Source organism: Vitis riparia, chromosome 14, assembly GCF_004353265.1.
Source record: "Vitis riparia cultivar Riparia Gloire de Montpellier isolate 1030 chromosome 14, EGFV_Vit.rip_1.0, whole genome shotgun sequence".
NCBI lineage: Eukaryota > Viridiplantae > Streptophyta > Magnoliopsida > Vitales > Vitaceae > Vitis > Vitis riparia.
Window position 1 is genome coordinate 20,712,523 of NC_048444.1, and position 16,612 is coordinate 20,729,134.

Consider the following 16,612-nt stretch of genomic DNA (forward strand, 5'->3'; position numbering starts at 1 on the left):
ATGGAAACTAGTAGAAGGGCTTGGCCTGGATCTCAATGCGGTCGGGCATCAGTCAAATAGAAGTGGGCCGTTTGGCTGGACAAATGAAAATAATAACCGTCTTCCAAAGATTATTATTATTTTTTCAATTATTATTATTATTATTAATAGGAAATCACAAAAAAAAAAAAAAAAAAAAAAAAGGAGAGAGTGAGACAATTTTCTAATCCCTTTTCAATTTTGATTTCTAGAAATAAAAATGCTTTGCAATATGCTATCTAACATTTACTTAGCATTTTCTAAAATCATTTTGCATCCCTAAAATAAATATCTTATAAAACCTCAATATTTAAATATATACATTTTATACTTGTTTCCCTCCAAAGTTTATATTATAATTCTAATAATAAATTTTTAAATATAAACAATGAGTCACCTTTGATTGTAGTTTTATTTATTTTAATGAAATTATAATAATCTCATATCATATTAGAGTGATTCTAAAAGCTAAAAATGTTTTTGAAAAAAAAAAGTATTTTATAAAATTTATGAAATACTTTTAAAAATCCAAAAAATCATTTGTATTGTTCAAAAATCATTTATAGTGTTTTTTAAAGAATACTTAAAATCTGTTTGACAATAATTTTAGGAAGCGTTTATAATATTTTTAATACTCAATTTTTTTATTCAAGTATTAGAATATTAAAAACATTACTAAACACACTCTTAATAAATGATTATCATAAAAATACATTTAAGAAAACATTTTCGTTAAAAACATGTAGAAACTTGCCAAACACACTTTAAAATAGTGTTCATTTTTTAGTTGAATTGAAAAATCCAAAATATTAGACTTTTTTTATTCAACTAAAAATAACATTAATATCAACCAATATAATTAAAAAGAATTTATTATCAATATATTCGATCTAATTATATTGCTTTTAATGAGTTATAACAAAACAAACATCATCTAAATGTTCGTAAAATACAAATAATAACTTTAATATTAAATACAAAAATTCTTAAAAATTTACATTAAAACTATTATAATTTTTGAATCTTAAGTAAAAATTTGAGAGACCAGAAACCTTTTACTACCTCAAATTGTAAAATTTTTGAAATTAATTTTTAAGAACATAATACATGTCCATATTTTTTTTATACAAAAGTTTCTACTTTTAAGAACATAAAACATAAAATCTATGGGATTATGATTAAAATACTTAATACAATTTTCAATTTCCATTTTTCAAAGAAGCTCAGCCACCAGGAGAGAGATGCAATTATAACCAAATGGTAAACAGAAAATTTCTAATTGTTTCCGGATCATTGCTAAGAGCAATGAAAAAGGGTGTACATTGTACAGAATTTTTTTTTGGAAAATTGTGGCTTAATCACACCGTTCACACATAGTGCACCCAGAAAATGGGTGGATTTTTATGACATCCTACAAGGGGACATATATTATTGAAGATTTAAATAATGAAGATGGAGAAGAAGAATGATAGAGGTTTGTTTGTGTCTTCAACGGGCTTGGACCCTTGTGTATGTCAAGACCATCACAAATTCCTTGGCTGAGGTGCCTACTGATGTTGCCACTCTTTTGGATGTCGATGCTGTTCGCAGCCATAGCTCCACCAACTTCTGCAGCTGCAGCGTCGGAACCACTGCTTCACCCTGGCACCTTATCTCCACCTTCACCAACACAATTAACAGACACAATCAGCAAATCAAACACAAAACATACAGCTTTGGCTAGTTGGAAGGTGTTGATGACAAAGGACAAATCTTCTGGGATGCAAATGATTTGACCTGCGTTTGGTCCAAAAGAAAAGAAAAAAGATCTAGTTTGTGATGTTTTTGGTGCCAAGATTTCTGAAAATAGATGAATTGGGAATCTGGGATCATGCGGCTACCACTCACAGATGCTTCTATTCCATATCGGATAGCGGAACAAGTTTATGATACTATATATATATATATATATGGTAGAGTTCTTTTTAATCATATAGACGGGTTTTAAAGTTGTGACAGCCTAGTAAATTCAAAGCGGACGGTATTTACATGGGAGGAAAAGGGTCGTTACATTACTGGTTTCTAAGCAGCATGCGGGCAGTGGAGTTATCAAGCTGTGAGCAAACTCCTAAGGATGAGGACTATAGGAACTAATAAGCAACTGGAATAAACTCTCCTTCAAATCCATTGCCATGAATCTCCAGGAAAGTGTAAGGGGGGACCTTAAGCTTAACATTTGTTGGCTTCCCTCTAATTCTTTTGAAAATGTTAAGTTTCCTGCTTTTAGCAAACAATAACGAGGAAGGGGATTCATGCATTTAACAACTAACAATATCTTTGTAAAGAGCACAGACAAAGACACACCCAGACATTTCTAGCTGTCAGGGAAGGTAAAATAAGTGCTTACCTCAGCTTCGTTGGTCAGATCAAGTTTCTTTACAAGGTACTTCTGAATAAATGAGACAGGCAAGTTACCATCCCTGCAATGCAAAAATAGAAAAACATGAGTGCAGGCGAGAATTTACCGGTAGAAACATCAATGTTGATGCCAACCTCATTATCACGTTCTCAAAATTTGACAGACAAAATTGCAGGATTTATAATTGCAAGAACATGGTCATAAAGAAGGCCCATTTTGTAATGTTTGCGTAATAGGTGATATCCTAATTCAATAAGCAAGATAAAAACCAAACAGAGCTAAGACCACAAGCATGCGTGTGCAAAACCACTGAGAAAAAACTTGTAAATGATGGAATAACAGAAAAATGCCATACAAAACCACTAAACAATGAGAAGATTATCACTGGTTTGTTTTATCATTAGAGCTATGTCACGGACTTAGTCTTTTCCTAAGCTCATGCGACACTTAGACAAGTCAAGACACTTGATCTTACTAAGTCAGTCTTACTCCCAATGCTTAGCTTGCTAGGCTAAGATGCTCACGACTCGGAAGCTTTAGAAGGTGTAGTAGGTGACGTTTAAAGAATGAAAGTTTTTATTGCTCAAAGGAAGCTTTACAAGTGCTTTTGGGAACTCACTTGCTTGGTTGGTTAGGATCTTGGGTGGTTTTTGGGTGGTGCCTTGGCCAAATGAGGGTCTTACCTATTTATAGGCACCAATGGAACTCTTTGGAACCTTGGAGGGTTTCTTACAAATCAAGAAAATTCTAAAACACCCTACATAATTCTATGTACAAGAGTTATGTACAAGAATATACAAGAGATTTCTAGATTTCTCTAGAAAGCCTTAGAGTCCTCTCATGCCTTCCACCATAGTGTAGAGATGTGTGAACTTCTCTAGGCATCTCTAGAACCTTCCACACTCTTCCCACTAATGAGTCTCCAGAAGCTTCCTAGACTCTATATAAGACCACGGGGAGGGTCATTTGAAGCATCCTGTGACATAAATCTCAAGAAAAAAAAATTTTATCCCACTGATAACAAAATTCTTCAAGTGCTAAATCTGATCTAGTTTCATGCAATTCAGTAACTCGGGAATTTACTCTAATGTACCTCAAAGTTGGTAACTAATTCAGGAATTAGTTGCAATATTATAATTGTTTCAAGTGATGTCTAAATGAAAGAAGAAAAAATTCCTTGATCTTGTAAAAGATATTGGAAAACTCACTTTTGTTTATAACTGCACAATTAAATTAATTAAATTAGATTTAAAATTGAAAAGATACTTCATTCTTGATTTATACTTTCACCATATTTTATGATTTACTCCCAAATCTTGACAATTTTATGGTTCAGAACAATTCATACATCACTTAATACAGATGTTCTAAAGAAGCTGAAACAATCTTGTTGGGAAACTTTGAAGTAATTTAAAACCTCTCTTGTCAAGATATAATTGATACACAAAATAATGATATCATGTTTCATCATAAAAGCGGATGCAACAAAATTAAAAAAAGAAAAAAGAAAAAAAAGAATCACATTAATGTGAAAAAAAGGAACTTAATCTGCATAAATATCAAGTGGGGTGTCTGTAAATAGGAAATCAATATAAAAAAGAAATTTCTTATTTTATCTGTTTCTTTCAATGCATTGATTTTTTTATTATTTTGATGCAGCCCAGAGCCCTAGATACTCTTGAGCTTACCACCTGACAATATTATTAATGCTAAATTACTCCACTTGCTTCATTTTGGATCTACATAAAGGTCAGCAGTTTTCTGAGAGATATCAAGGATGTTTATGTGCTTGGGATGATATTTTCAATAAAAATATCATATAGTCAAAAGGTTTCAAATGGTTTTATCCTCTTAGGGAGTGTGCAGATCTTACATCAAAATGAGCTATTCTTGACTTAAAACATATCTTACTCCTAAAAGTAGAGATAGAAAATACTTCCTAGAAGATATCCAAAAACACAATGTTGGAAAGGGTATCCTGCTCCCTATTTGTAATTACTATATAAGTCCTATTTTGCCTATCACGAATGAGAATGTCTTTGCTCATCTTATTCATATAACAAAAGAAAGTAACACTAGCAAAAATACATGATCCTTCTATTCACGACACAATTTACCTCTAAAGCAGCAAGCGGGCTATGTTTCATCTTGACATCAAAGTATTAATCAATCAAAGGGACAAATGAAGTCCTCATAGACAGCAGTAAAGAATACAGTAATACTGTGATACTGTGATGTACACCAACGATGCTTCAAACTGTAAGGACAACAGTATGCATATAACATTTTCTTCTGCCTCCAAAACCCTATTTTTGAAACCAAATTTCCAGATGAGGAGAAACTTATATCGTCTTACTCATGGATTTTTTGAAAGAGTCATGTAAATTCCTGAGTTTGTTGCTATTCAAGAGGTCTTTGTTGTTCTCTTATTTTATCTTCACCATGTCCATGCATTATGCACTTAGCAACTAATTTAGCATCCTTAAGGATGAGAATTGGTGAATCTAGTCCTGTTCAAGAGTTTTCCTTGGATGTGGTCATAACTTCATGGTCATAGAGTATGTCAATTAGGTAAAATATGAAATGCACATTTTGTCTGAAACTCCATTTGACAATATGAAGTTCCAGGTTACAGCAAGCCACAAAGCTCTTAACTATCTCATGTGTGTTGGCATGCATGCGTGTGCCTGTGTGCATGTGTATGTGGGCACGGTGGATAAGGTGTTTTTCCTATATTTTCCAATGAAGTCTTTCTTTCAGTCACTTTTTTCTTCCAGTAGAGTTCCTCCACTGTTCCTCCAGAATCATACATATATGATAATGATAATAAAACAAAATATATACCAACATTAACCCACAAATCCTACTTCCAGGATGACATTTAAAGATGTTCCTATACAACAGAAATGTGGAGCATAATAAAGTAAACAAATAGAATGAAATAGGAAAAAAAATAACTTAGAATGCCAAATTTATCTTATCAAAAAAGGGAAAAATGCAGAAAAACAGAAAGCAGGTGGTGGAACCAAATATACTCACTTTACCCTCAAGTAATATGCAGGTATCTTTGACAAGGGACCATTTCCTTCCCTGAATCCATTAACCATATAATCAGCAAAAATAAAAAATAAAAAAAATTAAAGAAATCATAAATCAAGCTCCCCCTCAGAAGAAATACCTATGATAATTAAATTTCATGATCAAAGTGATTTCTTACTGGTTTTCAGAAGCAACTAATGAGAACCAAATTGGACAATTTCTTCTGCCGCGTTTGGCCCCTGCAGCACTTAGCACAACTTGTGCTGGGGTGCACATTTCCCCAGATGCAGATATTCTTTTTCGGCCCACTGCACGCATTCTTCTACGTTTCACTGGTCCTGGAAGCAAGGCGGCTCCATTCTTATCATCTTGAACTTTTATTTTGTGTCCATGCTCCTTCATTTTGGTCTTAGGAATGCAGACTTCACCATCAGCGGCATTCAGTGGCTCTGCTTTAGCTTTAGTTTTAGGCATATATACTTCACTGTCAGGAGCATTAAATGGTTCCGACTTAGCAAGAGACGTCCCTTGAGAATTAAATTTAGAGGACTTGGTTCTGTTTGCAGCTTCAACAAGACAGTTTAAGGGTGTCCACAGATCAACTTTTCCATCCCATGGATCAGCATCATTCTCAGTATCTTTATTAGGCTTTTGATCTTTTGAAGCTTCAGATATGGAAGAATTCTACAATTGATTTAACAATAATGCAGAGGTGTTATCACAGTATGGCAAATATATCATTACCTAAAGGGATAGCTCAATGAAACCAATTTGAAGTTTGTCACACAAGCCCAAAGAGTCAAAACTCCTTGCCTCCTTTACCTGCTTCTTAGTTTGAGCAACTTTGTTTCGAGACTCAGGTGAGCTTGAGCTTTCTGGACAATCTTCCACAGAATCTTCCTCTTTCTTAATGGGTTCCACAATGGAAAAACTGGAACCTCGTAGAGCAGTACTCTTTCTTGCAACAGCTTTTGTTCTCCTTCCGGTCAAGCCAGTCTGCATTGATACTCGGGGAGTGCTTACGACCAAAGATGAAAGTGATCTTTCCTTCCTTTTAACTGGCAGTGGAATTGGAGGCATAACTTCAGGAACACTGATCTTTCTTCTTTTGAAAGGAAAAATTTTGGCCCTTATATCTTGCAAATTGTGGTCAGGCCTGCATATTATTATCAAGCACACTTAAGTAAATATGAGAAAATCTAAACAGAAGTCCCCAGAACATACAAAAAATGTCTTAACTGTTTTAACCATAATCTTTCCATAAAAACCCAAAAGACAGAGATGCTAGGGGATAAAAAAAATTATCCGAAGGTGGAAATGCTGTTAGAGGTAGCACACACTAATGATTGGGGAGCCTGTAATCTAAACTGTTTTAGCATTTGCATTATCAGATGAATAAAGTTTGTGTAGCCAGCCTATCTGGCTGAAAGCAAAGTTCCGCAAAAGAAGAAAAAACAGAAGGCAACTGAAAAAAGGCGCCTCCTTCATTTTGGAGGCTTATAAATATATACAGTTACAAACTTGGAATTTTTGAATTGTTTGTAGTAATTGGGAATAACCAGAACATCAGAATATATGTGGATTTTGTTTGTCAAATCAAATATTCAAGAATTCTGGAAATAACTCCAGAATTTTGTAGCTGTGAATTTAAGTGAATCTCTGCTTTGTAGTTATTGACAATGAAGTACCAATGCTCGGTGTTGCAAGGTTCACAACCAATTGATCTTATACCATATACCCTTTAAGGCAATTATGAAAGAAGAGTTAGAAGGCCTTCTGTAGTCTGTGAATCAGAAGCCCTAGATCATTCCGACTCCAGGTGTGATTTCTTTCAGCTTTTCCAGATAAAGGGTGCCTTAGTCCGACAGAAGTCTCGAAGAGAGAAGGAATTGAATCAATATTCCCAAGGGGTCTGTAATTTTGTAGCTGTGAATTTAAGTGAATCTCGGCATTGTAGTTACTGACAATGCATCAACTTCAATAGAGTAGGCCTTTAGATAACCAATACCACATCTAGTTTCCCTAATGCTAAATGGAGCCAAATTGGAAAATCACCAGTTGCAGCAATATCTGGATATTGGTCTAAATTAGAAGGGGAGAAAATGAAAAACCAGCATACATCAGAAAATGTTTGAAGAAATAGAAAGTTGACAATGACCTAGAGCAGCCTGTCATCGACTCTTATAATATCTTAAATTTTGTGGTTTTATGGAGATGAAGGAGGATTTTTTGTTTTTTGCTTTTTTTTTTCTGATAAGTAAAGATGGGTATGTATATATAGTACGAAGGAGGATCATTTATACCAAAGCCATGACAGAGATGAGCTGAAAGAAAAAAATTAATAAATAAACAGAACAAACAAAACAAAAGGTTCTCCTGATCCCAATAGGCCTCATGCACAATGTCATTAGTGCTTATTATATATATAAAAGGTCTGCTGCAAAAGCCAAAAAAGGGAAAAGAAAAATTACCTATTTAAGCAAGTGCATTAAATTCACAAAGTGAAAAGCAACTAGTTGTTGAAAAAAGTGAAGGAAACAACATGATGGTTTGAGAGTGTAAGTAGCTGGGTATCAATATAAATAGTTGAAGATGTTTGGAAGTTGGCTGGAAGTGTTCAGGTCCAATGGGAGAGAGGCCACGGCTCTCTTATACGATGTGCATATCCCCACAGGCAACTAGAGGTGTTAAGCCCTCAGGTCATCACCAAATCTGTATCTTCCTGACTATATCAACAGAAAAATACACAAATTTGACTAAGATCCAAAAAGAAAGCTACCAAGTCAGCCTCCCAAAAACCAACCCAAGCTAGTCTTTAGTATGCAAACAAACACTAATCCAGTCCAGCTTCCTCCATCAACTCTATTGGGAAGGTTCAAGCTATTCTGAAACCCCTTTATTTTGTTGCTGTGAAAGTCCCTCTATTAGGAAAAGTGGATGCTGTGACTAATAATTCTCTCCATGATCAGAGAGAAGGATACCTTTAAAGCATTACAAGACTCGTGATGTGTACCCATTGATTCCATTAAACAATCTGTAGTTTTTGAGTAGTCCAACCAAGAGGTGATGATTAGGGATAATTGCCTACTAGGTGACCTTGGTGACCGAGGCTCATTATATTTTGGGTAATTGCAAGTTGGTAATCAATGACCTCCTTGTGTTCCTAAGCTGAGGCACCACCAGTTGATCAGAGAATTTAACTTCAAAAATAGTTGCCTCAGTTATCCAGGCCAAGTTAAAATCGGAGGCTTGTTTAAGAACCTTAAGAAGGAAGTAAAATTAACGTTCTCTAAGCCAACTAGGGTTGGTAATGATATCATGTTGAGGTTCTTGCTCTCCTTAACAACCATAGAGAAACAAGAGGTGTGGGGACGAAAGGTTAATGCAGATTTGTCTACCAACACCAGATAGCTTCTTCCAAGTGGACAAACTGTTTGAGAACTCTTTCCTTATCATTGTTCTTTTCGAGCATCTGACAAGTGTTCAACTTGCTCTATAGTGTTACATCAAAACCCTAGGCTTTTGAATGGGATCATCGAAGGTGATGTAAAGTGACACTGCCTTTATTCTACTTCATATTTGGTTTCAGGTTTGGGTTCATTTAAGGTATTTTGGACAACCAATCGAGATTGTAGGGAACTATGAAATCCATTAAAAGATCTTTAGAACAATGTTCAATCACTATTACCACCATTATCTTTGCATAGTAAAACTAATTCCACTTATTAGGTTCATAAAATAACATGTTTTGATATAAATTCCTAAAATTGAACAATAAGATTTAAGGATCTACATGCCTTATCAAAAACCAAACATTCATATTACTAAAGCAAATTTGAAAGTACAGCATGTATATGGTAGATCCTTGCCACTGAGGACTACGTGCATGCATTCATATCCATTGTCTTAAAACACATTTGTGAATGTGCATGTGTATCTCCTTGAATTTCTAAACCAGAGGGACAAGGAGAAGGAGAGAGTGAAGCCTAGTTACAGTTCAGACAGGACTGACCTGAGTTTATCCACAGGAACACAGCCCAAATCAATATTGCATACAGGACAGCAATCTACCTCTTCATCTGAGAGCTTCTCATATATGCATTTCCTGCAAACTGGTTTGGAGTTGAAAATTCAATGCATAAAAAATTACATATTGAACAAGTCAATAACACTTTCAGGAGATAAAGGACTCGTAACTTTATGCCCTTCACTGCTAGCAATGTATAATTAATGCAACCCCCACCCCCGGCAGCACTCCATGTTCTTAATTCATCACCAAATGCAAGAAACATAGTGATGACACAAGAACAAAGGAGATGACAAGAGATCTGAAAATTTTTCTCTTGGTTCTCTAAGTAGCATATCATACAGACCATTATAGTTATTGATGAAAAAGGAAACATAAATTACACTCTAACAGTGCCTATAAGAAAAAAGAAAAGAAAAAGGAAAATTGCAATCACAATAGGATTCTATCCAAGCTATGATAATTAGGATTTCAAAATGTGAAGAAACATTAAACTTCCTTAGCAACTCAAAATTGGGAGGCATAAAGGAAATTATGAAATTGGGCACATTTGCCAAAGGTATCTCTGCCAATATCTTGCATCAAAAAACAGAACATTAATGCATGCTTAAGCATCTCAATTACTCGAAGCATAGACCAGATATCCGTAAATTTTCCAGGTGAACTTTGTTTCCTCTGTGTATCTATCCATTGGATTTGCCCTATGCCTTCTATGGTAATATCATATATTAATTAAAAAGGAAAAGAAAAGGACATTCCTCTGAAATGAAAATTAATGTATCATAAAAAATGTTTCTATCAAATTGGAAAGCCAGCTAGCAAGGAAAGTTATAGGGAAATAATACAAAGTTGCTACCAAATCAACAAATTTATTCTTAAGGTTCCATTTTTTTTATTAAGTTATTTATTGCAATTGATATCAATGGCATCCAGAAGAAGACATAATATATAACAGCGGCTTCCAATAAGTACAGCTAATGACAATAGTGATGCATATGCTTCTCTCATGCAGGATATATGCTATGAAACAACTTCCTCCCATTTTTGTAACTACTAACATAGAGAATTGTGAGATATGGAAAAGATCTGATGTGAAAACAAGTAGGAGTTGCCAACAGCCTAGACCAAAGGTTGTTTCTATGACAGCAGCTTGCTGCTAAGGAAATGAATTCCACTGGAACAAGTAAGCTGTAATAAATATATATAGATTAGAATGTATCAACTCCATATAGAGAGACGGCTAACACCTAATGAAATTCAATTACAGCTACTACTTAGTCCAACGTTAATGAACCATAATTAACAAAAAAATAACATCCTTCCAATATTACTAATGTTGGCCGTCAAACCTGTAGCATGCTGCAACTGAAAAATTGAGACAAATTCTTAAATGAGTTATCAGATGGATGGAATAATTCAAAATGTTAAACTGGCCTTTGCAAGCCTTGTTTACCCCCTATGTATCTTGGTTGGTCCCCATTCCTTTTAGGAGACTAACTATATTCTTTCTCTTAATTTGCCAATCAAAAATAAAAATAAAAAACAAAAGAAAGAAGGAGAGAACAATCTACAGTAGTAGGTTAATTTAGCTTCTAGATGGGATCCCAAGAAAATAAAAAGGCTCATAAAGAAAATAGCTTAGTCATGATGGCCAACTGAAAACCACCAAAATAGATTGTGTAACTATAAAAACGACCCTTGTCCGCAAAAAAAATAAAGAGAACAAGTTGATTGACAGCCATGCACATCATCAAAAGGATCAGAAGGAAAAAAGCACATCAAGATCAGTATGAGATTGAATTACAAAAATCACAGAATCAAATGAATTAAACCAAAATCATACAGAATGAAAAATAAGGCAATATTAAAATCAACTCAGGGTTGTCATGGTTATGGCATAACTCAGATTTCTCAATGGTGACAGGAACAAGAGAGAGAAGAACTAATATTAACACACATTGAAAAAAAAATGATCAAAAAATTGAACAGGAACCTTATTATGGAAGAATGAACCATAGGAAGTACTGAACTGAACTAACTAGATGATATAAACCTACACAATTTTCAATAAAGTCCAGAAATAATCAAATTAAACTAGAATTTTTCAGAACTTCAGATTCTTCAAGGCCATAAAGAAAGCTTCGATTCCTTTCCAAAACATATGAATTAAAAGCTTTGGAGAGGAAAGGTTTATCAATTGAAAGAAGAAAAAAGATGACATAAATTTGAATAAGAGAAGGACAATTTATACCACATGGTCACTAGCAATGTTAACCAATGGAAAGGAAAGAGCTTTCCTGAAGAGGCAATTAAGAGTTCAGAGAGCTATACTAGTCTCACCAGTTTTTGACCTTAAGAAGTTCAGACAACCAGTGCTTCAACAGATGATATTTGATTATCATTTCAATTTGAGTTTTCAGATCCGTATTTTCACGTCCATAATGACTGATTAAAAATTTTCTCAGAGAGAAACCCAGGTACATTAATTGGACCCCCTAAGGCCTAAAAAATACAGCTTTTATTGTTCCTTATTTCCTAAATTAACAAATAAAAAGAAAGAAAGGATAATCACATCAACATCATAAACACACAGCATTTCTCTCTTTTCTTCTATGTAATTCACAAATCTAAACCCAGTTCATAAAACCAAGATTCTGATATGGAATAGTACATGAGAACCCAGATCATGAAAACACAAAGCAGAAGGAACCCAGTTCATATAATGGAAGCTAAGAACAAACCCAGATCAAAAACAACATAATAAAGAAAAGGGAGATTGAGAAACAAACACGTATGAATTCTGAAATTGCATAAAAGACATTAAATCCATACCACGGAAACACAAAGTAAAAGAAGCCCAGTTAATAAAATGCAAGAGAACAAAAGGCCAGATCAGAATCGGCCAAAAGAGAGAAAGACAATAGTGAAGCTTACACGTATGAATTGTGAAATTACATAAAGAAAATACATGAAAATCGGTATCATAGAAGCACAAAGTAAAGGAAACCCAGCTGCTAAAATGCAAAATAACAAGAGCGCAGATCAGAATCAGCCAAAAAAGAGAAACATAACAGTAAGACTTACACGTATGAAGACATAGAGATATTGTCGTAGCTTCCTTCAAAAGCTTATTACAAAGAGGGCATGTCATGCATGCTGCTATTGTCTCCCGCCGTACCTTCACCACCTGACTCGTCATCTCTCGTGCACTGATTCAACGCAGAGAATCACCAAGAAAAGCAGCAAGAAACAACGAGGAAATTTTAGAGAGGTTGTGGCATTATGGGGACGTGGGGAGAGAGACAGGATCTTGGGGTTGATTGGAAGAAAAATAATAGATTCAGAGGTGAAATTTGGAGATGGGTTAGGGTAATTTGGTAGAAAAGTGAGTGGGGATTGTAGGAATTCGAGAAAAACAGAATAGAACGGACTGAAGTGGGTGATGAGCTGATGAGGCGTGAGGCGTGAGGCGATAGGCTTGAGGCTTGAGGCTTGAGGGTGAGGCTTTTATACAAGAGACAGTTTCAACGAAAGTCCATGAAGGAAGGCACGGCCAAAAAACACACAAAGCAGAGTCTCTCGTACGCGTGTAATGTGAAAAACGCTTCTCACTTCCCTTCCTGTCCGATACACTCAAGTACGCTGGTGGGTAGACGGGCAAGTAGACGACATGTATAACCCCACCCCCCACCCCCACCCAAATTCCCCCCTCTTTTTTTCCCCTTTTTATTTTTTTATAATTTTATTTTTATATTATATTTTTAAAAAAAGATACATACCAACAAAAGTAAAAAAAATAAAAAATTATTCATGCTTGATATGTTATCCTATAAAAAGCCTATTTGAAAAACAAAATAAGGGATTTGTAGCATAACTCCATTTTTGCAACATTTGAATGATGCGTCATCATTTTATTTTAAAATTAATAATACAAAAAATGATTTTTTGGACAAATTCTTGGTAATAATAAGTCATCCCCACAATAATTGATATTATTTCAACAAGCTTTGTCTAATATGATAAAATCACTTCTAGTTATAATACTTTTTATGAATAACATTTTTGTCATAAATGGTTTTTTTTTTGGAAAAGTAAACTTTAACTATAATTTTGAGAATCACGAATGAATTTTTTATTTGAAATTAAAGGCTATATGAGGATTTTAAAAAAGAAACATCTATTAAATATGAGTTCAAGAACGTTTTCGACCGATTTTTTAAAATATTATTTTAAGTAATAAAAAACGCTTTTAACCGTAGTTACTAGTCTTATCATAGAGTGTGAGCTAAAATGATATTTGTTTTTTTACTTAAGTCTAAATATAACTTTAATGCTTAATAATATTAAATATTATGTTATTTGTTTTGTAATATTTTATTTCTATTAAACATTAAGGCTATGTTTGGTTCTCATAAAATTTGAGGGAAAATGTAAGGGAAAGAAAATATAAAAGAAAAATAGAATGAAAGAAAAAGTGAAGGAAAATAAAAAATGGATTAAAAGTTGATACATTATTTTTATTTTTTACTTTAAACTCATTTTATTTATTTTAACTCATTAATATAAAGATTAAATAATTTTAAAATACATAAGTTTTTAATTAGTTTTAATTATATTTGATTTTCTTTTGTAGTTTTCATAGGACAACCAAACATGAAAAAATCATTTTCCTTTGCATTTTTTTTCTTTCCTTAGTATTTTCCGGGAACCAAACATAACCTAAAAATTAAAGAAAAATCAACATATTGCATTTTCCATTTAGAAAAAAGTCAAATATTTCAATTTTTTCTATTCAACAAAAGATTTATAACAAGTCATGAAAAAAAGTAGAAAAACAAATAATCTAAAGTCTAAAAACAAATTATTTTCAGTAAAAAGCCAAAAAAAACAAACACCCTCTAAGAGTTGGAACTAAAATTCATAATTTGAAGTAAAAATAGATTGAGATAAGTTAAGATCAAGGAAACCTAACTTGATTAAGCTTCCCCTAGTATGTAATAATGTTCCCAACACATACTTAGATATTCTTATTCTTACTATGAGTTCTAAGTTCTAACCAACCTCGCAAAGCCGAATAGTAGCATAGAGGTTGGGCTTAGTGATGGATTTGAGTATGTAACCTTCTCAAAGTTGGTTGTGGGCGGAGCTCAATAACTAAGTGGTCCCTTTCATTAGCCTCATTTTGATTTGTGTACAAATAAATCCATGGCTCCCATCTTTATCAATGGATATTGGCAAATACAACACGTATCTTTAAAAACCTCTGTAATTGGAGTTTTCTTTTTGCTAAGTTATAGAATTGGATAGGGTCTATAATCAACAACCTTGTGATGCCTAACTCAACAGTTGATGATGAGCTCAATCAATCCATATTAAGTAGGTGGAGCTTGAAGCATTGTGGGCTTCGTTTTGTTTGTTCTATTTTATGACTTGAACAAGCTAACTAACAAGATCATGACCCCATCACTAACTGATTCCTTGGACTAACCAAGTTAGATTTGGATTGTTGTGTTTGGTTCATTAAAAGACCGACTTAATATATATGGGACAATTCCCTTTTATCCAAATAAGTTCAAGTTGACAAGTTATATATACATATGTAAGAGGGATGATGTAACGATCCATTCCTTTTATGTAGATATTATATATTTTGAATCTAATAAGTTCTTACGACTTTTAAATACACTTATATGATTAAAAGAAGTGTATATATCTTTAATTTAATATGAGAAATTACAATCACCCTTTATCATATTACATCCTTGTTATATTCCGTGGGATTAAAGGATAAAAAAGGCAAACATTCTTTAAGAGGCTAAATAAACTCCCACATCGAAATTAAGGATCATATCTAATATCATTTAGATAACTCACTTTTTTCTATTTAGATATTGTTTGCTTTGGGTCTATTGAGTCATCACAACTTTAAAACGTATCTACATCAGCTCTAATACCATTCAAAGCAACCCATTTGCTTCTCTATCGGATATGAGATAATCATAGATGCTCATTCATGAATGTGAAGCAAAATTTTACCATATACAAGGAGTTGAAGCCGTCGGATTAAATTCCCCTACAGACAGATGCATTCACATGATGATTGTGGTAATATTAGTCAGATGCCTTGACCTTTCTCTAGCATGCATCATGGGGTTTCTCATATTTGCTTTCGGTCTTTCTGGGAGTGGGGCTTCAGAGTAATAAAAGTGGGCTGTAGAAGGTGTGAATGTTGCTCTTCCTCCTGGATGCCAGCTTTGGAAAAAGATGGCATGCCCTTGGAGTTGGGTTGGCAAGGTAGCCACTCAGCCTGGCATGGTGCTGTTATTCAAAAACCCAAATATGTCAATTAGTACTGACCTTACTTTTAATTATGTACCATTTCCATGCTTAGCTTTTCTTCACTATCTGTTAGAAGTCCTAACTCCTTGGTCAGCTATGTGGGCTCCTTCTTGCACTATAAATGTAGTTCAGTTCCCACCTTTTCTACTGAATTCTTTGACATTGCAAACCTATTATTTTGAGTGATTTAGCTGATTTTCTTATACTACGTACTTTAGGCATCTAGGAGCTTTGAATTTGTTTTTTAAGTTTCCTTTGTACTTTCCTTAACTACCATGTGACCATAATTGACTAATTTGAACTAAATATCACACAATGGAATCAAAACAAACCAAGATAATTAAGTTTTACGGGGTATTTGATAAAATTTAATACTTATTACATAATGACTTAAGTTGATTTTAAGTTAAATCATAGTTAAGTTATTAACTTAAAACTTGTTATTTAATTTTTATTTTAAGTATTAAGGTTTTTTGATAAAATTTATTCTAAATCATCAAATTAACATATTTATACTTATAAATTATAATTAGAGTAAATGAGGTCAAGTAAAAATGAAAGTCGTGTAGTAGTGAAAGAGATCGTGGAGGTAATTAATGCAAATTATAGTAAAAAAGGAAAAGGAAAATATGAATTTAAAAATAAGTTAATTATTTTTACTTATTAATTAAAGTTGTTTTTTACTTTGAAGCATGTCATTAAGTTATTTTACCAAACATACTTAGTTTGCTTAATGACTTAAATTAAGTTATTAAGTTGATTTACTAAACATTCTCCTAGTGTGAATATAT

At 33.5% G+C, this 16,612-nt stretch overlaps 1 protein-coding gene across 2 annotated transcripts; it reads right to left on the reverse strand.

Moving 5' to 3' along the window:
* Window positions 1–1,271: 1,271 nt before the first annotated feature.
* LOC117929526 (E3 ubiquitin protein ligase DRIP2-like) lies at window positions 1,272–13,022 on the reverse strand. Of its 2 annotated transcripts, XM_034849833.1 has the most exons (7): window positions 12,567–13,022; window positions 9,468–9,567; window positions 6,278–6,611; window positions 5,634–6,139; window positions 5,456–5,506; window positions 2,405–2,477; window positions 1,272–1,677 (listed from the first exon to the last, which is right to left on the reverse strand). In XM_034849833.1, exons 1-7 carry the CDS (start codon window positions 12,679–12,681, stop codon window positions 1,507–1,509), a joined length of 1,350 nt encoding a protein of 449 aa, XP_034705724.1. In that variant the 5' UTR covers window positions 12,682–13,022; the 3' UTR covers window positions 1,272–1,506. The 2 variants fall into 2 exon arrangements, with proteins under 2 accessions (XP_034705724.1, XP_034705725.1); XM_034849834.1 differs by lacking the exon at window positions 9,468–9,567 and having other exon boundaries at window positions 12,567–12,666.
* Window positions 13,023–16,612: the final 3,590 nt, after the last annotated feature.